At 36.6% G+C, this 19,695-nt stretch overlaps 1 protein-coding gene across 1 annotated transcript in view; it reads left to right on the forward strand.

Annotated features, from left to right (window-relative positions):
• Window positions 1-5,491: 5,491 nt before the first annotated feature.
• LOC128298920 (fat-like cadherin-related tumor suppressor homolog) overlaps window positions 5,492-19,695 on the forward strand; it is a 60,882-nt gene continuing 46,678 nt past the window's right edge. The window contains exons 1-2 of the mRNA XM_053034734.1: window positions 5,492-6,388; window positions 7,082-9,683. Coding sequence (XP_052890694.1) covers window positions 5,492-6,388; window positions 7,082-9,683 — 3,499 coding nt within the window. The remainder of the gene's footprint in view (window positions 6,389-7,081; window positions 9,684-19,695) is intronic.

The following is a 19,695-nucleotide window of genomic DNA, read 5'->3' on the forward strand; positions in this document are numbered from 1 at the left end:
GTTTGTGGAAGTGGATGTGAAGGCTCTTGGGAGGAATGCTACCATGCTCGATTTGAAAGAAACATTCGTTTTTATAAGCTTCATAGTTCCTGGTCTATGGTTAACCGAGGTGTGGTTTGGGGCGATTGCATTGGTCACTCGGTTAATCTTCGACAGAATGATTAATAGATTGATACTGATTTGGAGATACAGGAATACTTATCGAAATGAAACAGATTTCAGTTTCAGATGAGAAGGATAGTGCGAAAAATGTATAGAACAACTGTTACATTGTAAATGCTTGTGCCATACTTGGTTATTATCATATGAGTGATTGGCAGTATCGATTTACTCTAATTTGATTCGGTAATTTGATTTGATTTACTCTTATTGGATATACGAATAGTACAAACATCAGATTAGAATATGATTAGGATAAATTGATAAGAGCAAAAAAAGAAATAAAGAAAGATAAACGTTTAATTTTTATTATTACGTTAACTGTCATTTGCAGTTATGATGCAAGGCAACCCCCAGTAGTAGGCAGTAAAGATGTAGTTACGATTTCTTTGGAAAAAGAGTTTTTAATCCACATATTATCACAGGTCTTCAAACGGGTCAACAGACTACGGTACGCGGGCCGCAGACAGGTCCTTGAAAGCCTCCAGTGCGGCCCGCGATGCTATTGTTAAAATTGAGAACACATGAAACTGATTAATTCAATATAGTTCTAATATTTTCTAACCGTTCATCTGTTAAGTATTGTTTTAGTTAGTAAAATTGGAAGGCATAAACTGCGGATGAAAAATTATCTTGAACCTGCGAAAAGTTTCTGAATATTTGGCCCTGAGATATGGTAGTTTTAACCAATGAGGCCCGCGGATTGAAAAGTTGGGAGATCCCTAGGTTAACACCAAGCACTTGCACTATCCTTTCATCTTTCTATGCTTTGATAAAGATGCTTTCGTATTTCCACTAAGCGGAAGTGGAAGTTTTAGACTTCAATAATTGTTTTTTTTTTTTGTAATTGTTACTATTTTCAATTGACTCTTTTTTCTAACGATGAACGAAAGATGATAGAATTGCACTTTTTTATTGTTATGAATGTTGATGAGGATTTGTATTCATAGAGCGGTCAGAATGGTTCAGCTCCGTTTTTTCCGATTCGTAGACGGATGAGAAACGATAAAAGAGAGAACTGAAGTTGTATAGGTGCCATTACATTTGATGTGAAATTATTTGCAAGTTCAGTTAGTTTGCTCTGTTTTCTATTCCAGCCCCGGTCTGTTTGCACACAGAATAATCCAGCTAAAAACTTTTCACACAGTCATATAGCCAAGCTGGTAAAAATACAATACACATCGATGATAATGCGGAGTATTGGTAGAAAGTGAAAAAATGTAACGAAAATCCTCGAATGGTTGTTGCAGTCCATATCCACTTTAGTAAAGTTTTTTCTGGTTTACTACTACTAACAAAGCAGCTGCTTGTAATCTGTCAGGAAAACATATCTTAAAACGCTGTCCAAATAGATGAAATAGATGAATGTGGTGGCGGAAAAGAGATAAGGGTGGAAGTCGATACACGAGATAAATTCACGGATGCAATGATAGAAAGTGCATTAGCATGTTTCCGGTTTCTGTTTCCTGCTTTTCGCATTCACTCGTAAACATCGTTGTATATACAAACCTTAGGTTGTCTTTTGTTCATTTTTGATTATTTTTGTTTGAACGTTGCAAAAGACTGCTTCGCTTGCATCTTTTTATTCCGTTACTTGCGCCACTGTCACTGGCTTTGAAAGATTTATCAAACCATTTTTTCCTGCTGGACTGTTGTGATTCCCCGGTTTACTAGAACGCTGAAACCAAACTGATTTCTTCTTATACTTATTCCATTAACGGATGGCTTTCCATTTTGAAACTAAATGTACTTTTAGGATTCGATCTGTCGTATGGTTGGGTGAAGGATCAGCACATTGTGAGAGGCTTGTGCGCGATCAAGGCAAGTTGAATGGATCACATCGGAAATGTTATATTTGAAATGTGTACGCGATTTCTAGGGCTAAAATGAATGATTTTGGTTTCGGAGTTGGAATTGAAATTGAATTTCGTAGAGCATCCATTCGATGGTCATAGACAAAAGATAGAAGACACTTAGAGTTTCATAGATAAGAATTCCTCGTATCTGCTTGTGAATTGGGTGGGTTTAGTCGGTATTGCTAGAAAAACTGAGAGTTTAGGAGAATAGTAGGGAAACATGGTAAAAAATTATATCATGAGGCGGTTAGAGAAATTTTGTTCAGCTATCCAGCACCTCAAAATCCAGTCGCAGTTTAGTTTTATCTTTATATGCCTTAATTGTTTGATTTTGTATAAAAAATTAAACATGGAATTGATATCCCGCCAAGGTTATCGTTTATTGTTTTATGTTTAAATAAAAAAATTAGTGGAGATTGTATTGTTTCCCTCAGTTTACTAGAATAAATTAGATGTATTAGATTGTACTAAATAAAATGTTATTACACTAGATTAAACAAGATAAACAGTTATTCAAACATTAAGGCATGGTATGTTTGAAAATGATACGATACGAAAATGACATGATACGATATAAAAAGGCACTGGAAACGAGTAACGACAGATTTTTTTGTACACAATACAAATTAAGGTCAATCCCTTTGTACAAATCCCTACAATACCATCTCTGACGGTTCATTCCCAGTGAAGTATTTATTCGTCTAAAGTAACTAATAAACAAGAAACAATAACCACAGACCCTCCTTTCGAGTTAAAGTTGCACATTAACCTTTTGTTTTCGTTTACTATTGAATTAAGCTTATACTTGAACAGTCTATGATGAATCTGTGTGAAATTCCGATGTTCCTTCTACGTACAGGACCGTATAGGAACCTTCGAAAAATCGTAGCTTATCTTATCTTATGGAAGGGTACTACATTCTGTTTTTTGTTTGTTTATTTTCTTTTCTAATCGTACCACCAAAAGGTATTGACCATGTTCTACACAAATTCTCGTACGAACCGATACGATGTGAGGTTTTTCTGTTAATTGCATTAATTTAAGCGAACGCAAGTAAAAAACAACCAAATTTTAGACCTTCGTAAAATGCTTATGAACACAATATTGGGGAATTCCCTACGCTTCATATTGTTTACTCATAGTGAATCGACCGCAGCAGTAATTTATAGAAGCTATCATCGTACAAGTAATAGCATATTAGGGTTTCACCTATCCTTCCAAACGTACTTTCAATCAATAAACATGTGTGCGAGAAGAATAAGTATAGTTAAGACATAGGGCCTGGTCGCGCGAACGTGAATATCAGAAAGTACAAATGATTCGAGAAAAAAAGGAACAAAACAAAACAAAGTGAAACATATTGCTTATGTTACCGTTTATAACGATTCGACTCACTTATACAAACCACGTCTGAACCTTGTATACACACACACTCACAACCATTAAACTGATTATGAAAACCTCGCTCACCAATACTACTAAATCGGCGCACGGGGCTCTGTGCGTGTCCCGTTTCTGCACGTAACATTAGTTTACTGCTCGCGCTCGCTTATGTCGAGGGTTTTCGCGGCGCTAGCGCATTATTGTTTCCCTTTGCGATATTGGATTGGTGGGTTAGTGTTTTTTTCTTTGCTGTGAATCAGTTTAAAATATGTTCTTCCTGAAAACTGTGTTTCAATCTATTTAAAGGATAAATTCGCGACAGTTGTTTTCATGCGAATGATGCTTACAGAAGTGGCAAGTTGTTAGAATGGTGAAATGAAAGAACACAATGCAAAAAACAGAGCGTGAAACCGTGTGCATTTGCTTACAACAGATTGTTTTTGAAAGAGTATGCAATTTGCCGGCGTATCCATATTGCAATTAGCTAAGATGTTCATATATTTGGAAATGTTAAATTATGCTGTGCTTGATTTGTCTCGTTTGGGAATTGAACCAGGAACAGCAGTCAGCAACAGCAGCTGCATTGCTGGCAAAATTGATGCTGTGCATCGCCCTCGCCCTCTGATCGTTCAGCTTCCAGAAAGTGTACGTTTATTACCCCCGAATTGAAAAGTTGAAGATCGAAAGGGTGTATCGCTTGTTTGTGTGTGTGTTGGTGAATGAATGGTCAGCATAGCTGCATTCAGAGTGTTGGTGTAACGTGTGCCCATGCATTTTATTTTAAAAGCCAAACCGGACTAGCTTGGGGCACAGCACCACACTGTTTTTGTGTTAGTGTGTTAATAACGTAGAAGACTGCGTATGTAGAATTGTCGCTCATTGGGTGGGTTTTTGTTTACCGAAATTTAGTCATGCAGCGAAACATATGTTCATGACTTACCGTCGCAACGATATCCATTTAAAGTTGGGATGAAATGTTGAATGCATGTAGCAGAAGTGTCTTAGTATTCATACGTGCCCATGAGCTGCAATTATGTTTTACTATTTTTTTACAGCGTACCGGGCGTAAAATTGAGGAAAAGTAATATATGCAAAACCCCTGAATCCCCATCTTTTTGAACGTTTTTGTGTATTCCATTTTAAGTCAGATTTAACAGCAAAAAAAACGATTCACAGTGCGTTTTCCAATGTGATAAAAAATAGATGAAGATATATAAACAAAAGTATATATAAGTTTGTTGTGTGTGTATGTGATCATATGAATGCATTTGTCTCTGAATCGTTTAGGGCTGTGTTGCTTTTATCCTGTCTATCTGAAAGCATTGATCTGTTGAATTAGTCTGTCTATTTCCGGAAGTTTATGAGGTAACGTATGCAAACAGAGACGGGAAGTAAATGTATATTTCTTTAGGCGACTTGGTTGTTTATGAAATGTAGATACACTGGGGCTATCTGGAAAAATTCAACAGTGAATATTGTAGCATCTGACAAATGCTTCTTTGTCGCTTGTACAAGGCAAGGCAGGGGGTGAAATAATTAATTGCCCAAACTTCACAACCATTTTAGCTGTTTGTTAAAATTTAGATCATGATATTCACAAAAATAAAAACCAAGAAAGGGTAATCAAATGGTATGAGGAAATATAAGAAAAATACGATGCATGAAGCGTGTAAAACACAAAGCTTGTTAAAAATAAAAAAGTTCATTTAAGTTCACGCAATGAAATTGAAGTTGTGCAGAGTAGAAAAAACAAATAATCCGTCAAAAGTAACGACAATTTATCAAAGGGTTGAATTTTATCAATGGCAGAATATGTCAAATTTGTTGTTATGCTTTGGCACTTGAGCTCACCAGTTCCCGCTCAAGAATAGCTTTTACAAACAAAAATGAAACAATTTGTGTGTGTGTTGTGTTTTTGACGTTGTCGTTTGTAACTTCCCGAGATATTGCAGTAGCTAATGGAATTAGGACTTTAATTTGGTTTTTGGTGCCGACGCGTGACGCCTTTCTAATAGTTTCGTATTTTCCTCTCTTTTGTTTCTCCTCATAGATGTTCTTCTGACGTTTGAAGATGAGTTAACAGCTAGCTAAACATGATCCCGGGTTTGGGCGGAGTGCCACGGGCGCGGTTATTTACACTTCTTCTCCTTGCGTTGGTGGAAGTAATAACGCCTGCTCTAGACGACCCCGCTTCCTACATCAGCAGCAGCAGTGGTGGTGATGTTTATACCACTAGAACTAGTAACGACGTTAGAAGGATACTACCGGAACTGTCTCGCTACGAACGTTCTATTTTACCTCGCACACCATCATACAGTTTTCGCTTTATCCACCCGGTGTATAATGTGTCGATACCAGAAAACAGCGTCATCAAAACGTACGCTGTTCAGCCACCGAATGAATCGCGTATGGGATTGCACGTGATGCCCGATGTAGAGGTTCGCTACAAGATCGTGGCAGGCGATAAGGATCGGTTTTTCAAGGCCGAAGAGCGCCTGGTTGGTGATTTTGTCTTCCTCGCAATCCGGCTGCGAACAAACAACATCGTGTTAAATCGTGAAAAAGGGGATAGTTTTCGGCTGGAGGTGAAAGCGACAGGTGTGCGCCGTGATGGTAAGAGTCGTACGACCCTGGAAGCAGACACAGTAATCGATGTGCGAGTTCTGGATGCGAACGATCTCAGTCCACTGTTCTATCCGACCGAATATTCGGCAGCTATTACGGAAGATACTCCACTGCACAAGAGCATTTTGCATGTAGTGGCGGAGGATGCAGACCTTGGGCTTAATGGAGAGATATACTATAGCATCCTGGATGAAACGGAACAATTTGCAATACATCCAACGACGGGTGTGATCACCCTAACCCGTCCACTAAGATTCGTCGAACGGGCGTTACATGAGCTGACGGTAGTTGCAAATGATCGAGGCATTGGATCTACCAGCCGCAATCAAGCGAGCAAAGCACGTGTCAAAATAAAGGTTCTACAGGTAAGTCTACCAGCTGGTATGTACAAATTGACACAGAGAAATACGTAAAATAAGCAAAACAGCAGTACTCGAATAAAAAAATAATAATACAATGCTTTGCAACAATTTTAGTAACCTTGTTTGCCTTCCATTTTCTAAAATAATATTGCAACAAAACTGCCCCATATATATTGTGATTAGTTTTTTGTCATTCTCTTTAAAAGAATACTAAACTTGAATTAGAGGACATTTCAATAGAAGGCTCATGTCAATATCTCATTTAACACCAGGACTAGGGATCCACTCTTTTTGACAGCAATGCTTCTTTTCCATCACACAATTTTTTGGATATATAATTCTGCCATATTTAGTGCATGATTATTAAATATCTATTTAGTAATACACATATTAAATCATAGTTCAAATCAACGCTATTGTGTGTAAAGAGAATTGCCACTAGTGATTATAAATGATCTAAAATTTGGGATCGGTTTGTGTAAATATCTACTCAACTCAACTCGCGGTACATTTGATATCGAATCAAATGAACCCTGATTTGTGATGGTGGGTGGCTTTCAGAAGTTTGAAAATAAAAATCGAAATAGAATTTAGGATTTAAATAGATTGTATGAGTTTCTCCACTTTTAACAGGAAGATGGATTAGAATAATGGTTTGCGTTAAATCATGATCCATCCTTTCTCTCATTTTTTCAGGTGAACCTCTTCGCACCGGATATTTATGTTCAAGCATTACCAGATATATTGGAGAATTCGAACACAAACATTTTTGGTATTGTACGAGTAACGGATAAAGACAAGGGTTTACATGGACAGATCAAGAGTCTGGACATCGTGGATGGTGATCCCGATGGACACTTTCGTATCAAACCAACTGATCGTCCGGCAGAATTCGTGATCGAGGTACACAGACTACTGGATCGCGAAAAAGCGCCATCAGGTTACAATCTAACGCTTCGTGCTATTGATCGTGGTGTACCACCGAAACAGAGCTACATCGTAACACCGGTCAGGTTAGCAGATATAAACGACAATGCACCCGTATTTAACAGAGAAATATACGAGGTATCGGTTCCGGAAACGTCACCTCCAAATACGCCCGTCATACGATTGAAAGTGACAGATCGGGACGAAGGAAAAAATGCGAAGGTGTTTCTTGAGATCGTTGGTGGTAATGAGGGTGGTGAATTTCGCGTAAACCCTGAAACAGGTATGCTTTACACCGCTGTATCTCTAGATGCGGAATTGAAAGCGTTTTACACGCTCACTGTATCCGCGATCGATCAGGGCAATCCTGGCACCCGTAAACAATCATCAGCAAAGGTAAAAATCAATGTACAGGACACAAACGATAACGATCCCATCTTCGAAACGGCCAATCTGACTATATACGTGGATGAAAACGAACCGGCAGGCACGTCAGTAACAAAGGTCACTGCAAGAGATAAGGACCTTGGCGAGAATGCGTATATTTCGTATAGTATAGCGAATCTGAATGATGTCCCATTTGATATAGATCATTTCTCCGGTACAGTGCGAACATCTAAATTGCTCGACTATGAAAGTATGCGCCGAGAATACGTGCTTCGGGTGAGAGCATCGGACTGGGGATTACCTTACCGAAGACAGACTGAGATGCAGCTAGTAATCAAACTGCGGGATGTGAACGACAATAGACCACAGTTCGAACGAATCGATTGTCTAGGAAGAATACCACGTTATACGCCAATCGGAACAGAGATCTTCACGTTATCAGCTCTTGACTTTGACTATGGTAGTGTGGTGACGTATCGGTTACTGTCTGGGTTTGAGGATGGTTGCTTCAACCTTGACTCAGTAACTGGCACTATTTCAGTGGGATGCGATCTTAACGATGTGGGCATGGAGCAACGGGAGCTAAACGTTACCGCAACGGATGGGACGCACTTCGCGGACACTGCTCGCATTCAGATCAGTTTGGTACAGAATAGGAAAAACCTAGGAGCTAATTTAAAGGCAGAAGATGGAGCTACATTTGAGTGTCGGGAAACGGGAGTAGCCCAACGGTTGACCGAAATTATGGCAGCGGCCGAACGAAACAACATGCCCGGTCGGGAAGCAGGTTTAAGTGGTGCTATGGATGATTTCGCTATGATGCCCAGTAGATATGGGGAGAACGTACATGCACCCGAATTCGTTGATTTGCCGCTTGAGGCGAAGATTAACGAATCGGTTCCACTAGGCACAACTATCACTTGGATCAAGGCACGTGATCGGGATCTTGGATACAACGGCAAGCTTGTATTTGGTATATCCGGAGGAGATGATGATTCCGTATTTCGACTTGATCCGGACAACGGCGAGTTGAAGATCATCGGCTATCTAGATCGTGAACGACAAGATGAATATTTCCTGAATATCACCGTGTATGACCTAGGAAAGCCACAAAAATCCATTTCTAAAATTCTGCCTATCACAATTATGGATGAAAACGATAATGTACCTAGGTTTGAGAAGTCGTTGGCGAGTTTCCGTGTAACGGAGAATGCAATCAATGGTACGATCATCTTCCGCGTTAATGCAACGGATGCTGATCTCGGTCGGAATGCAAAAATAACGTACAGTCTTGTGACGGACACGAAAGATTTCCTGGTAGATTCGGAATCTGGAATACTAATCGTCGTTGCACCACTCGATCGTGAACGTCAAGAGGTGTACGAGTTAAAGCTCCGTGCTACCGATGGTGGTGGTGATCAAAACACACCCGCTCTATACTCGGACGCACTCGTGCGAGTTACCGTAGATGACATCAATGATAATGCACCGGAGTTTTCGGTACAGGACCTTACCGTACGCATTCGAGAAGATGTTCCACGTGGTACTTTGGTAACAGTAGTGTCCGCTGTTGATCTTGACAGTGGTATGAACAGCGAAATAGTATATAGTTTCGGTGAGAATGGTGATGGTGAGGGTACGTTCCGTATTGATAAACAATCGGGAACGATACGAACGGCACGGATGCTTGATTTCGAAGAACGGCAGGTGCACAGCTTGATCGTGAAGGCGATTGATCGCGGAACCCCGACCTTGTCGTCAGAGACGTCGGTGATTATCGAGGTGATAGATGTAAATGAAAATAGGTTCGCACCACAGTTTGAGGATTACGTGTTGTTGGGTGCAGTTGCAGAAAACAAACCACCCGGTGCGCATGTGATGCAGGTGCTGGCAAAAGACGCTGATCTGCCTGGACCGGATTCTCGCGTTACGTACTCTATTAAAGGCGGTGATGGACTTGGTATCTTCACAATCGATAACGAAGGTAGGTGGATTTAGTTTCGGGTTGATGATATAATTTTATTTTAGATAGTTTTATTTTTATTTGTATTTGTATTCCCTTAAACATTTGTTAACACATAACTATTTATCTACACGTTAAGAAGAACTTCAACTAAAAATGTTGAATAAGATTTTGAATTAATGGGTTTTGGTTCAAACCTTCCAATTCATAGAAAAACAAGAAAAATAGAATTAATCCTTAATCACCTCATTTCATATGAGATAAATATCAACCAACCTGCTTAAACTTTATAGGAGATGAATTTTCACCAAAATTTGTTCAAAAGTATAGGAATAGGAATAGCGAGCTTTATCGCTATTATTTTCGTTCATTATATATAGTGCAGGATCAGTGAATCAATATACCGTCAAAACTATGAAGCGACAGTCCATAACCAAACTTCCGCTATCGTCGCCAAAAGTAAAGAATGAGTATTTCATAAGATATTTTTTCAGAATGTTTTTCTATTCTCTCTTATTTTTCGATTATGACGAATAACATTTTTGTGCTCTATTCTTCCTGAGGCTAATGGCTGGTAATAACGGCAAGTCTGTGTCATTATTGCACAGGGTGGTCACGTAACCGGAAAAAAACCGAGAATCTAAAATCCTGATTTCAGTGGCCACCCTGATTGTAGTTTGCTTTCGACACTCATAGTTCATGAATTGTTGGATATATTTTTTCCGTAGAGAAAAAACATTTTCCCACGCATACAGTAGGTAGTTGGATCATAGGTAAAACTTCTTTAAATTTAATTGTCCCTTTAATTGAGCTTGCTCCCAGTAAAGGATTCTCGGCGTCTTAAAATAGTAACATTGTGTATAAATTATGGCTAATCATGACTATAAGTTACACAAGTGATTAATTATAATTATGTTTTATTTAATGTAGATCACATTTCCATCTTCACCGTTTGAGCATTCATAACTGATGCTCTGATGTTGCAAATATTAAGCCTATCCGTGTTATGTTATGTTCGTCGGGTAGTGTTGATGCAGATTTGTCGGTTTTAATCAACCGTGATTTACGAAACCAGGGGATAAATCATCACTCGGAGGTCATTGGCGATTTATTTCTACCATAATGTTATCCCATGAGTTTGGTGTCATGAGTAGGTTATCAAATTGCTATACCACGCGTGTCCAGATATCTTCAAATGTGCAATAAATTTCCTATCGTATGCACGAAGATGCAGTATTTCAATGCCTAAACTACCAGACTTCATCAAAATATTCGTCTTGTTGTATGTCAATTTTGAAGACGACTTTACACCCTTACCCTAGGAACGGATTAAATCACCGAGTAAGCGATTGTTTTGCGTGTTTCCGGTACAATTTATTGCATCATACACAAGGACGTGTAGTGACGTATGTTGTAGGCTATTGCAATTCCTATAGAAACCACATCTCACGCCGGGTTTGTGAATTCGTATCAATTCTAACAGCTGCTCATAACTGGTGTTGACATTAATTATTGCTCATAACTTACAGTGCTATAGAGATATATAAATTCGGTGATTTAGGTTACCCTACAATTTGCGTATGTTTTGTGCTATTTGGTTGAACTACATTTATGAGCATTATTTTCGCTTATTGTAAATGATTAACTACAGTCAGACAATGTCACTTACATCGATTATGTACCAAGCGTATTTTATACCGATGTACATTTTTTCATTTCGGTCATTTATTGTTCGACATTGTTGTAGATATAATGTTGTATTGTTTTGAAAAGTTGTCGGAGTGCTGCATGAATCATGTGCGTGGATATCAATATGACTTTTTGACGACTATGACGTTTGATAAAACGACTAGGCCGTTTTGGTAATTATTATTTAATTAATCTATAACATGTTTTACGTCGGATGACAGAGATTCCATTTTATGAACTGTGAAAGGGAATCTTACGCTCTGTGTACTCGACCGAATGAATGAATTTTGTTATTAAAACATTAGTGGAATGGATATGCATGTCTTCTTATTTTTTGTACATATAGCAATATAAGTTTATGTATGCAATAGTGGAATCGAAAGTAATATGACCAGAAAGTCGGTAAACAGCAAATAATTAAATCAAGTCAAGTAAAAGTGACAGAAATTTAGAAAAATTGCTAAACTTTCCTGCAGTCGAACCTTGCTCGAGAGTGTTTCTGGTTATAGACAGAAAATTAGTTCTGATTTTTCAATATTGCGTGCTTTACCTATAGTCGGTAGTTCTGTAGTTATCTTCTTTTCTAGCTGCGGATTACTTATTAAAATCGTTTTTGAAGCTTCGTTTCGAAGCGAGGATTCCATTTTCTATTCTTGAAATCTTGTTTCCCTTTTGGTATGTGTTTTTATACAAATGTAGTATACGCTCATACATAGCTATTTTTATGCTTACTTTATGAACAATGCCGTGTAGTGTATTGAATAAGGAAAACATGACCTGCCTTTATTGAATCGATTGCATCACTATAAAATACTCTATATACGTTATCGATTTTCAAAGTCGCTTAGCTCGTAAAGGTGCTCGAATGGTGGTCCCTAATGGTTGCAAATTTAAATATTTCTCTCCAATCATGCATATAGTCATTCCTTCTACAATCGTATGCATAAAATGCAAATTTTTATTGCTTGCTACTTCGTCCCGAGGCAACTACGCACGTCGTCTGAATGAATAATTTATTTTCCACTCCGAAAATGGTCATGGATTTGCAAGTTTGTAATGAAAAGAAAGGTTCTGTGCAAATTCTTGAATTGATGACTGTGCTTTCATTAAAGGTAGCATTTTGATTTTAATGACTACCGTAAAACATATAGGATTAGTATTTTTGATCAACGTTTTACTCAAGAAAGAACAAGGAGTACAACACAGAATATACGTATCTTACATATGAAAGTTATAAGTGCTTTGTATGGAAAATGCTGTGAAAAGTGCTTTATGGAAATGTTAGGCTTCTAAAAATTCGTAACATCATCGAATATCAAATACATTGCATAATGAAATACATCGTTAAAAATAATGTGATGGAATTTGGTGACTTTGACTGTTCTGTTTAGTGAGAGTTGGTTATTAATCCCAACTAGCAAAATCAGTTGATTGTACGAACAAACGAAAATCTCTCCTACTATAATTGTCCTTACAGTAATAATTCTATTCTTCTTTTCGTTGCATAAATATTTGTAATTTGTGAAGTACAAAAATTCCAAGATTTCTTACAGTAGACGAGGGGGATGCAACTCTATTTCTTTTACTTTAATGCAAAATAAATAATGATATTTACACAATTGTTAATGTTAGTTAATATTAAGTTAGGTTAATGCAGAAAGTGCATAACAAAAACTTTTTTTTGTTACCCCTTAACATTTTCTTCGAGATATCGCTTTCATAGTCACTCATTAGCAGTCCACACAACCGTTTTTGTACGACTACAGCACATTTTTCATTTTGTATCCGTGTGTGTATTGGTTGTATCCCTTAAACTACGCATTTGGTGCCATGATATCCTTTATCTCATATTCCTGTATGGTAATTACGCGAATTACATTGTTATTTATTTGCTCATTACACCATCTATCGCATTCGTAATCTCCTTCTCGTTGGTGTAAATTTAATACTTATAAATCGTTGCCAATGATTCGTATCACTAAAACAATTGTTACCTTACTAGAAGGACGCAATGTAAGCACAGTAATTTGAACTATTGTCTAACTAAGTTCACTCTTTAGACAACAATGGACTTGTTTTGCAACACAGTATTCGTAAGATTTGGGAAAATATACATTTAGGCACTTGTGTATAGAATTAAGTTGGAGTTGGAGTTGACAATGAAGTTTTGTCTATTTACTATCTAGTAAAAGAGAACGACTGCCAACCGTCACGCAGATTTTTTATTAATGCTATTCGTGATCTCTCAGTGTCTGTTGCTTCTACCTACCTTTCAAGTACCAATAAAACGAATAGGAAGGCACCGCCGTGCCATTCAAGAGAAGTTTGGGCAAATAGGCCATCCGATAGTGGTAAATCAAAGCTATCTTGTTACATTTCAGGCTGCGGTGGATTATTTCTACAAATAACTTGTACAAAGCAAAAACGTCGCTGTTACTTGCGACACCTGTTTTCGAGTCTGCGTTCAGCTTACGAACGACTAGACTGGTATTGCGTGCTTGATATTGTTACTGAAGAGTTTATTCCATGGTCAACACATTCTACCGGTACGGTATTAATATAAATGTGATCGAATCAAATTACAACAACAGGTATAAGCCCCTAAATTCTAACGCTAATACTACGGCTAACGACGTACCTTCTATCGTACGATGGATAGCGATGTTTTGCTTATGCTGGTGCGTGCACAGGTTTCCTTTTTTACTTTCTTATTGCCAAAGATATCTCCCCACCGGAAATAATCGTAATTTGTTTGGATTGGACAAATAAGCCTACTAATACAATTCCACGTAGTCGGTCTGGAACACTGTGTTGTGTCGGTGTAGGCAATAAGGAGACAAAACTGAGGTTAATGTTGATGTGCATTTGGCACGAAAAGAAATGTATGTTTATTGGCTGTATTTCTGCACACCTGCTGGAAATCATCCAATTGTTGGTCCATTGGTGGAGTTAGATTTGTGGACATCTGCTTACTCTAGGTCAATTGTTATCTCACAGTTACTCCTAGAGAAAAGGCTAGGTAATGAATGTACATTTAACTCGTTTGATGAAGTACAAGATACTCGTTATTTCAATGTGTATAGTTTATTCTATGTTTATAGAAACTTCTTATAAAAAACTAAACAAACAACAGGCAATATTGTTGCACCTCATGACGAAAAAAACAAAATATTGTTAGAGTAAACATTTTAGTTAAAAGATATTGTTTAGTTTTATATAGGCTCAAAAGCCATTTTGAGTTCAATTTCCACACTTATTATAATATATATATATATATATATATATATATATATATATATATATATTTATATATATAATATTAATATAATATTCCACACTTACCTATTTCCTACCACACGTCTTGGAGCAAAAAAGCCAAATGTACCATTCGTAGTATGTTGTATTCACCCCTTTTTAATGAATTTGCACTCGAGAATATAAAGTGGATCACTTCGTAGAAGAAGTTATACTTTGTGGCGTACTAAAACACCTTTTTTAAGGGGAGGAAATTTTCAATAGACGAACACGTAAGAGAAGGGTGGATGCGGTTTTCTACAGCGTTTATAAAACTACTAATAACCATCTACAATTCAGAATTAATTCAGAAGTAATTCGTAGTATTCAGAATGCGAATGAAAAAATATTGCTACCTGCAATTTGCAAGTTCATTCGTTTAGAATACAGTGTACACCTGTTGGGTTTAATGAAATGATGTGAATGCATATTTATAATTGTTCGAGACAGAATTTTCTTTCTATATCGAAAATTTTTAAAAAATTGTGACATGGAATTTACTATATCAGAAAAGATCAGAGAAATGAAAATTGTACGTTCACAAATGTACATCAGATCGATTCAATGTGCGGTAACAGTAATTAATTTTTCACCTCCCCTTTATCTTCAAGATAAGTTGTACAGTCTCAACATCAAAATTATGATTTCGTGATGAATTGAAATAAAAAACAAAATGATGATTTCTTGAACGAGTGAACGATCGTTCAATTGTTCTTGGCATATGCGTCATTTTAACTACTAACCGAGTTTAATGCCAAAGAAGCATGATAACACAACACCAAGCGCCATGTAGGTATTCAGAAGGTAGTAATGCTGTAACTATATCGCAAAACACCGAGGTAGGAAAGAATCGCTGCGCACGTTATCTTCATTCAGGAATGTTAAGAAAAAGAACCATGAAGATGCACCATCCTTGTTGGTGAGTTAATATAGAGACTTCAAAACAGTGGGTTACATTCGTCTCTATGCATCCTATTATCTGATTTCAATACCAATAATTACCAGTTAGAAACAGGGAGCAAACGAGTGGGCTAAACGTTGAGTTGCAGAGAACAAGAGCTTTCCTTCCTAGTTTTACGGTACCGGTAGCTCACACCTGTTCATAACGAATAAGCATTGCGTAATGCGGAGGATCGTAATGTTACCCACCAACTAGGTTGGATTCTAAGCATTGAAAGAATTTTGTTTGTAGTTCTTGTTCCTCTTCTATATTAGACGTCGTCTTTTACAAACTTTCTTGTAAAGTAATTTTAAATTATAATAATCTATTATTTTGTATATTGTTGCAATTTGTAGGAATATTTTATTATTATAATTATCATATTTTTAATTTTTTTCAAGCAGCATATAAGTTTAAAGTCAAGTTCATTTAAAAAAGCGATACGCAGCAAGTTTTCTCCATTTGTGATACCTCCACCGTATATAAATAAAGCATGCGAGATTATGCAAACTCTAACGACCATAAGCAAATCAAATTTAGCCTGTTTAGGTTTCGAAAGACACCACCATGTTGCGAGTATTTTTGAACAAAGAAAAACTTCTATAGAATACCATAGACATCCCACGATATTTTATGTGTTTTTATTTCAAGTACAACAGTTGGAGATAATTGTTATAGAATAATTGCAAAAAAATGTTTATGTAAATGTTTTTTTTTTATGGAAGGAGATAAACAAAATAACTATATACGTATTGTTTTCTTTGCGAATTTATTTTCTGTTCTTTGCACATCTTCTCTTCTTTATTGTCATATCAACCTCAAGAGGTCTATGCCTGCCATTTCTGGTTTTCTTTGACTTTATTTACCCGTAGCCGGAGCGTCAGTCCTGTGTACCGATATATGATTATATAAATATATATTCACCGGAACGATCATTTCTGAAAATTTGTGATAGACAGAATGATTGTAGGCAAACTTAACATAAATATTTATATTTGAATTCCAAACCATCTATCAATTCCAATGCAGTCAGACGATATTCCAATTCAATAAATTGTGGTGTACTTAGATTAGATGTAGTTACTTCACAACCTTTTAAGGAAATTTCAAGAGATTGTTGGATATCTTTAGAATGGCTTGAATATCAGATAGTGTAAAAATTAAAACGCTCGTGATTGGGATTATGGACAACATAATCAAATATACATACAATAATGCGTAAAATTTGTGCAATATGTAATTAAATACAATAGATATACGGCCTGGCCGTTGTAACGATAATACAAAAAAATTGAATACAATGTTGTTCAATCAACAAAATGTACGAGTAGTATGCGACGTGACATTTACGTCCTGATTTACAATCACACGGCGAGCGATTCACTTTACACAACTGACTCGTCCGTAGAGACCTTTACTGTGATTTATGATGTGCACTGATCAGTATGATCTAGCTATGCAGTTGAACGAAATTACCAAAGTGATTTGATTGTAGGCGAAGCTCATCACCAAATTGATTATGTCCATTTCGCGCTTTACCCTACTGCATAGTTAACACCCTTTGAGTAACAAACTTCATTATTTAATGATCGGCGCACGGGACTCACCGATCAGTACTACTCTAGGAGAGTGATTTGTGTTGCGCCCTCGGTTTGACCAATTGACTTTTGAAGTGGAGAGAAATGGTGTATCATAGAGCATGTAAAACACATACTATTTTGGTTCTAGTGTTTTAATAAACATTTCTTATATTTCTATAACCTTAAAAAATATACAGTTCATGTAAGGCTAATAATTTTAATGGAAAAACATGCTATTCAATTTTGTTTTATGTTTATGTTATGTTGTTGTGTTTTTGAAAATATTACTAATATATGACTCACCTCCTCTAGATTAAGAACATTTCAATTTCACTGCAAAAACATAACATAAGATCGTCCTTTGTCGCATAAAAAGGGTTTAACCGTTTCAATATTCGTATAAAGCTATAAAGTGTTATTAATTTATCATTTTTAGTGTAAGAGTTTAGTTAGTTTTATTTCATTTAAAGTTTAAGAGAGGATAGTATATGGCATGACGTACAGTCCAAATACAGTGTAAAAATGCAGTGTGTGTTTATAAATACCCTTGCTCTATTTCGGATGACTTGGTGTAACATTGCTATGTGTTCATCTTCTGTCTTTCACCAGTCAAAGCATACTGGCATGAAAGAACACCTGATGCAAAACTGGAAATAACAAAAATGTCCTTGACAGCAATAAACGAACGGACTGAGAACGGATGTAAAAACTAATGTTTCCTATTTAAAAAAATTCCATTGTCTCTTATTAATAGGTTAGCCCACATATATGATGTTGCTTTCCTATAGTTGTTGGCATGACCTTGTTAAGAGGGATGTGTTTCTGACATTGTGAAGCTGTCATTTAAAAACTGCACGTCGAATAAAATGCAGCTATTGAAAATGTGATATTAAATGTTGTGTTGATAGCTACTGTGTTTCTCAGATGATATTGTAATATCTTTTCCTTTTTTGTAGACGCTTAATATGGCAATACAATAATGGCAGCAATATGACACATACAATTAGATGGCACTGCAATACGATTTTTTTTATCATGAAATCAATGAGTTACGTCATGATTGTTCAGATTTTTTTTGCGAAACATATCTGAGCTTATAATGTTAATGTAATGCTTATAATGTATAATTATTTAATTTTTTTTATTTTAGCGAATTTTAGCAAAAACGTTGAATACAAAATAAATACAACCGCTGCCGCCGCAGTGATGCGCATTACGTTAGGATATTGATTCACACGCTGTGCGTTGATGCAACTACCTAATTCTATTATTAAAAAAAATATCTTTCCACGACATTTTGGCTACCTGAGGTAAACCCAAAAATGTCTTTGTGATAAAGTTTTAAACCTTCCTGTCAGCTCGCAAGGCGAACTCTACCCGCATTAGCTTTGATCTTGAAAAGCTCACCACCACGAACCAAAATTTTGGATATCCTTGCACCGCTACAGCAGCAAACATTGGTAACGTTTGCCTCCATCACACGCTACCCAACCGGTACTAGTTCTCTTCGAAATCGGTTTCCGAAAGAATTCTAGACCCAAAATACCACAGCAAAATAGTGTCCCAAAGTTTGGATGAGAAAATGCAATAAAGGCTGGTGCAGTTTTACGTCGTGCGAACCGCAACATCTGCAAATACTAGTGAATAGTAGATGGTTTTTGTAATACTGTTGCAGTTTTAGCTGACAACTATGCAACATTAAATTATGTCATCGGAGTCGGATTTGCATAGTACGACAAATTTTACATTTTGTTGGTCGTGGCCTGTAGCATGTCATTCACTTTTTCTTGAGTTCGCATTTTCTCTGAATAGCAGAAAATCATCTCTCTCTATGATTAATTTTAGTGTAAGTATGCGAAGGTAAAAATGCGAACGTTAACCTTTTGTTTTAATGTTGCTAGGAAACAATTATGATTGGTATTATTCTTAAATTATAATTGTATTAATTAATTATAATTGTATTATCTATTATTTAACAATAAAAAATTTATATTTCAGCGTTTTTTTGCATTGTATGTTTTGTGTTGGTGCTTCCCCCATCCTGTTTTGTACATTCTATAATGATAAATTTCGGATTATTTTATTTTAATGATATTGGCCAGACCGTAAAGCTCAATCTGAATGGAATAATAATGCCCATTTTCTATTAAACTTCCCAATGATGTTATCCGTAGAATGTGTACAATGGTAAAATCGGTAGAAACTCCAACTCCATGTGGTCCATAATTACACCACATCAAAAATATACAATTGTATCTTCATTTTCACTATTTATTACCACTCGTCTTGAAGAAAATATAAATTTCAATTATTATTTCGTATATTGCGTAAGCCTACGGAAAGTTAAGTTTTACTACAATTTTGATACTTTTTGCAATTTGGAAACGTGTCCTTTATGTCTGACACCCGGAGCAACATCTTAAACGAATAACAGAGTCAGTTTTATCGACCGCATGAAAGCATTTTGCATCATAAAAAATTTACGGAATGCGGTTCATCGGGGAGAGTGGTGATTATAACCAGCTTTTCT

This window comes from Anopheles moucheti, chromosome 2, assembly GCF_943734755.1.
Source record: "Anopheles moucheti chromosome 2, idAnoMoucSN_F20_07, whole genome shotgun sequence".
Lineage (NCBI taxonomy): Eukaryota > Metazoa > Arthropoda > Insecta > Diptera > Culicidae > Anopheles > Anopheles moucheti.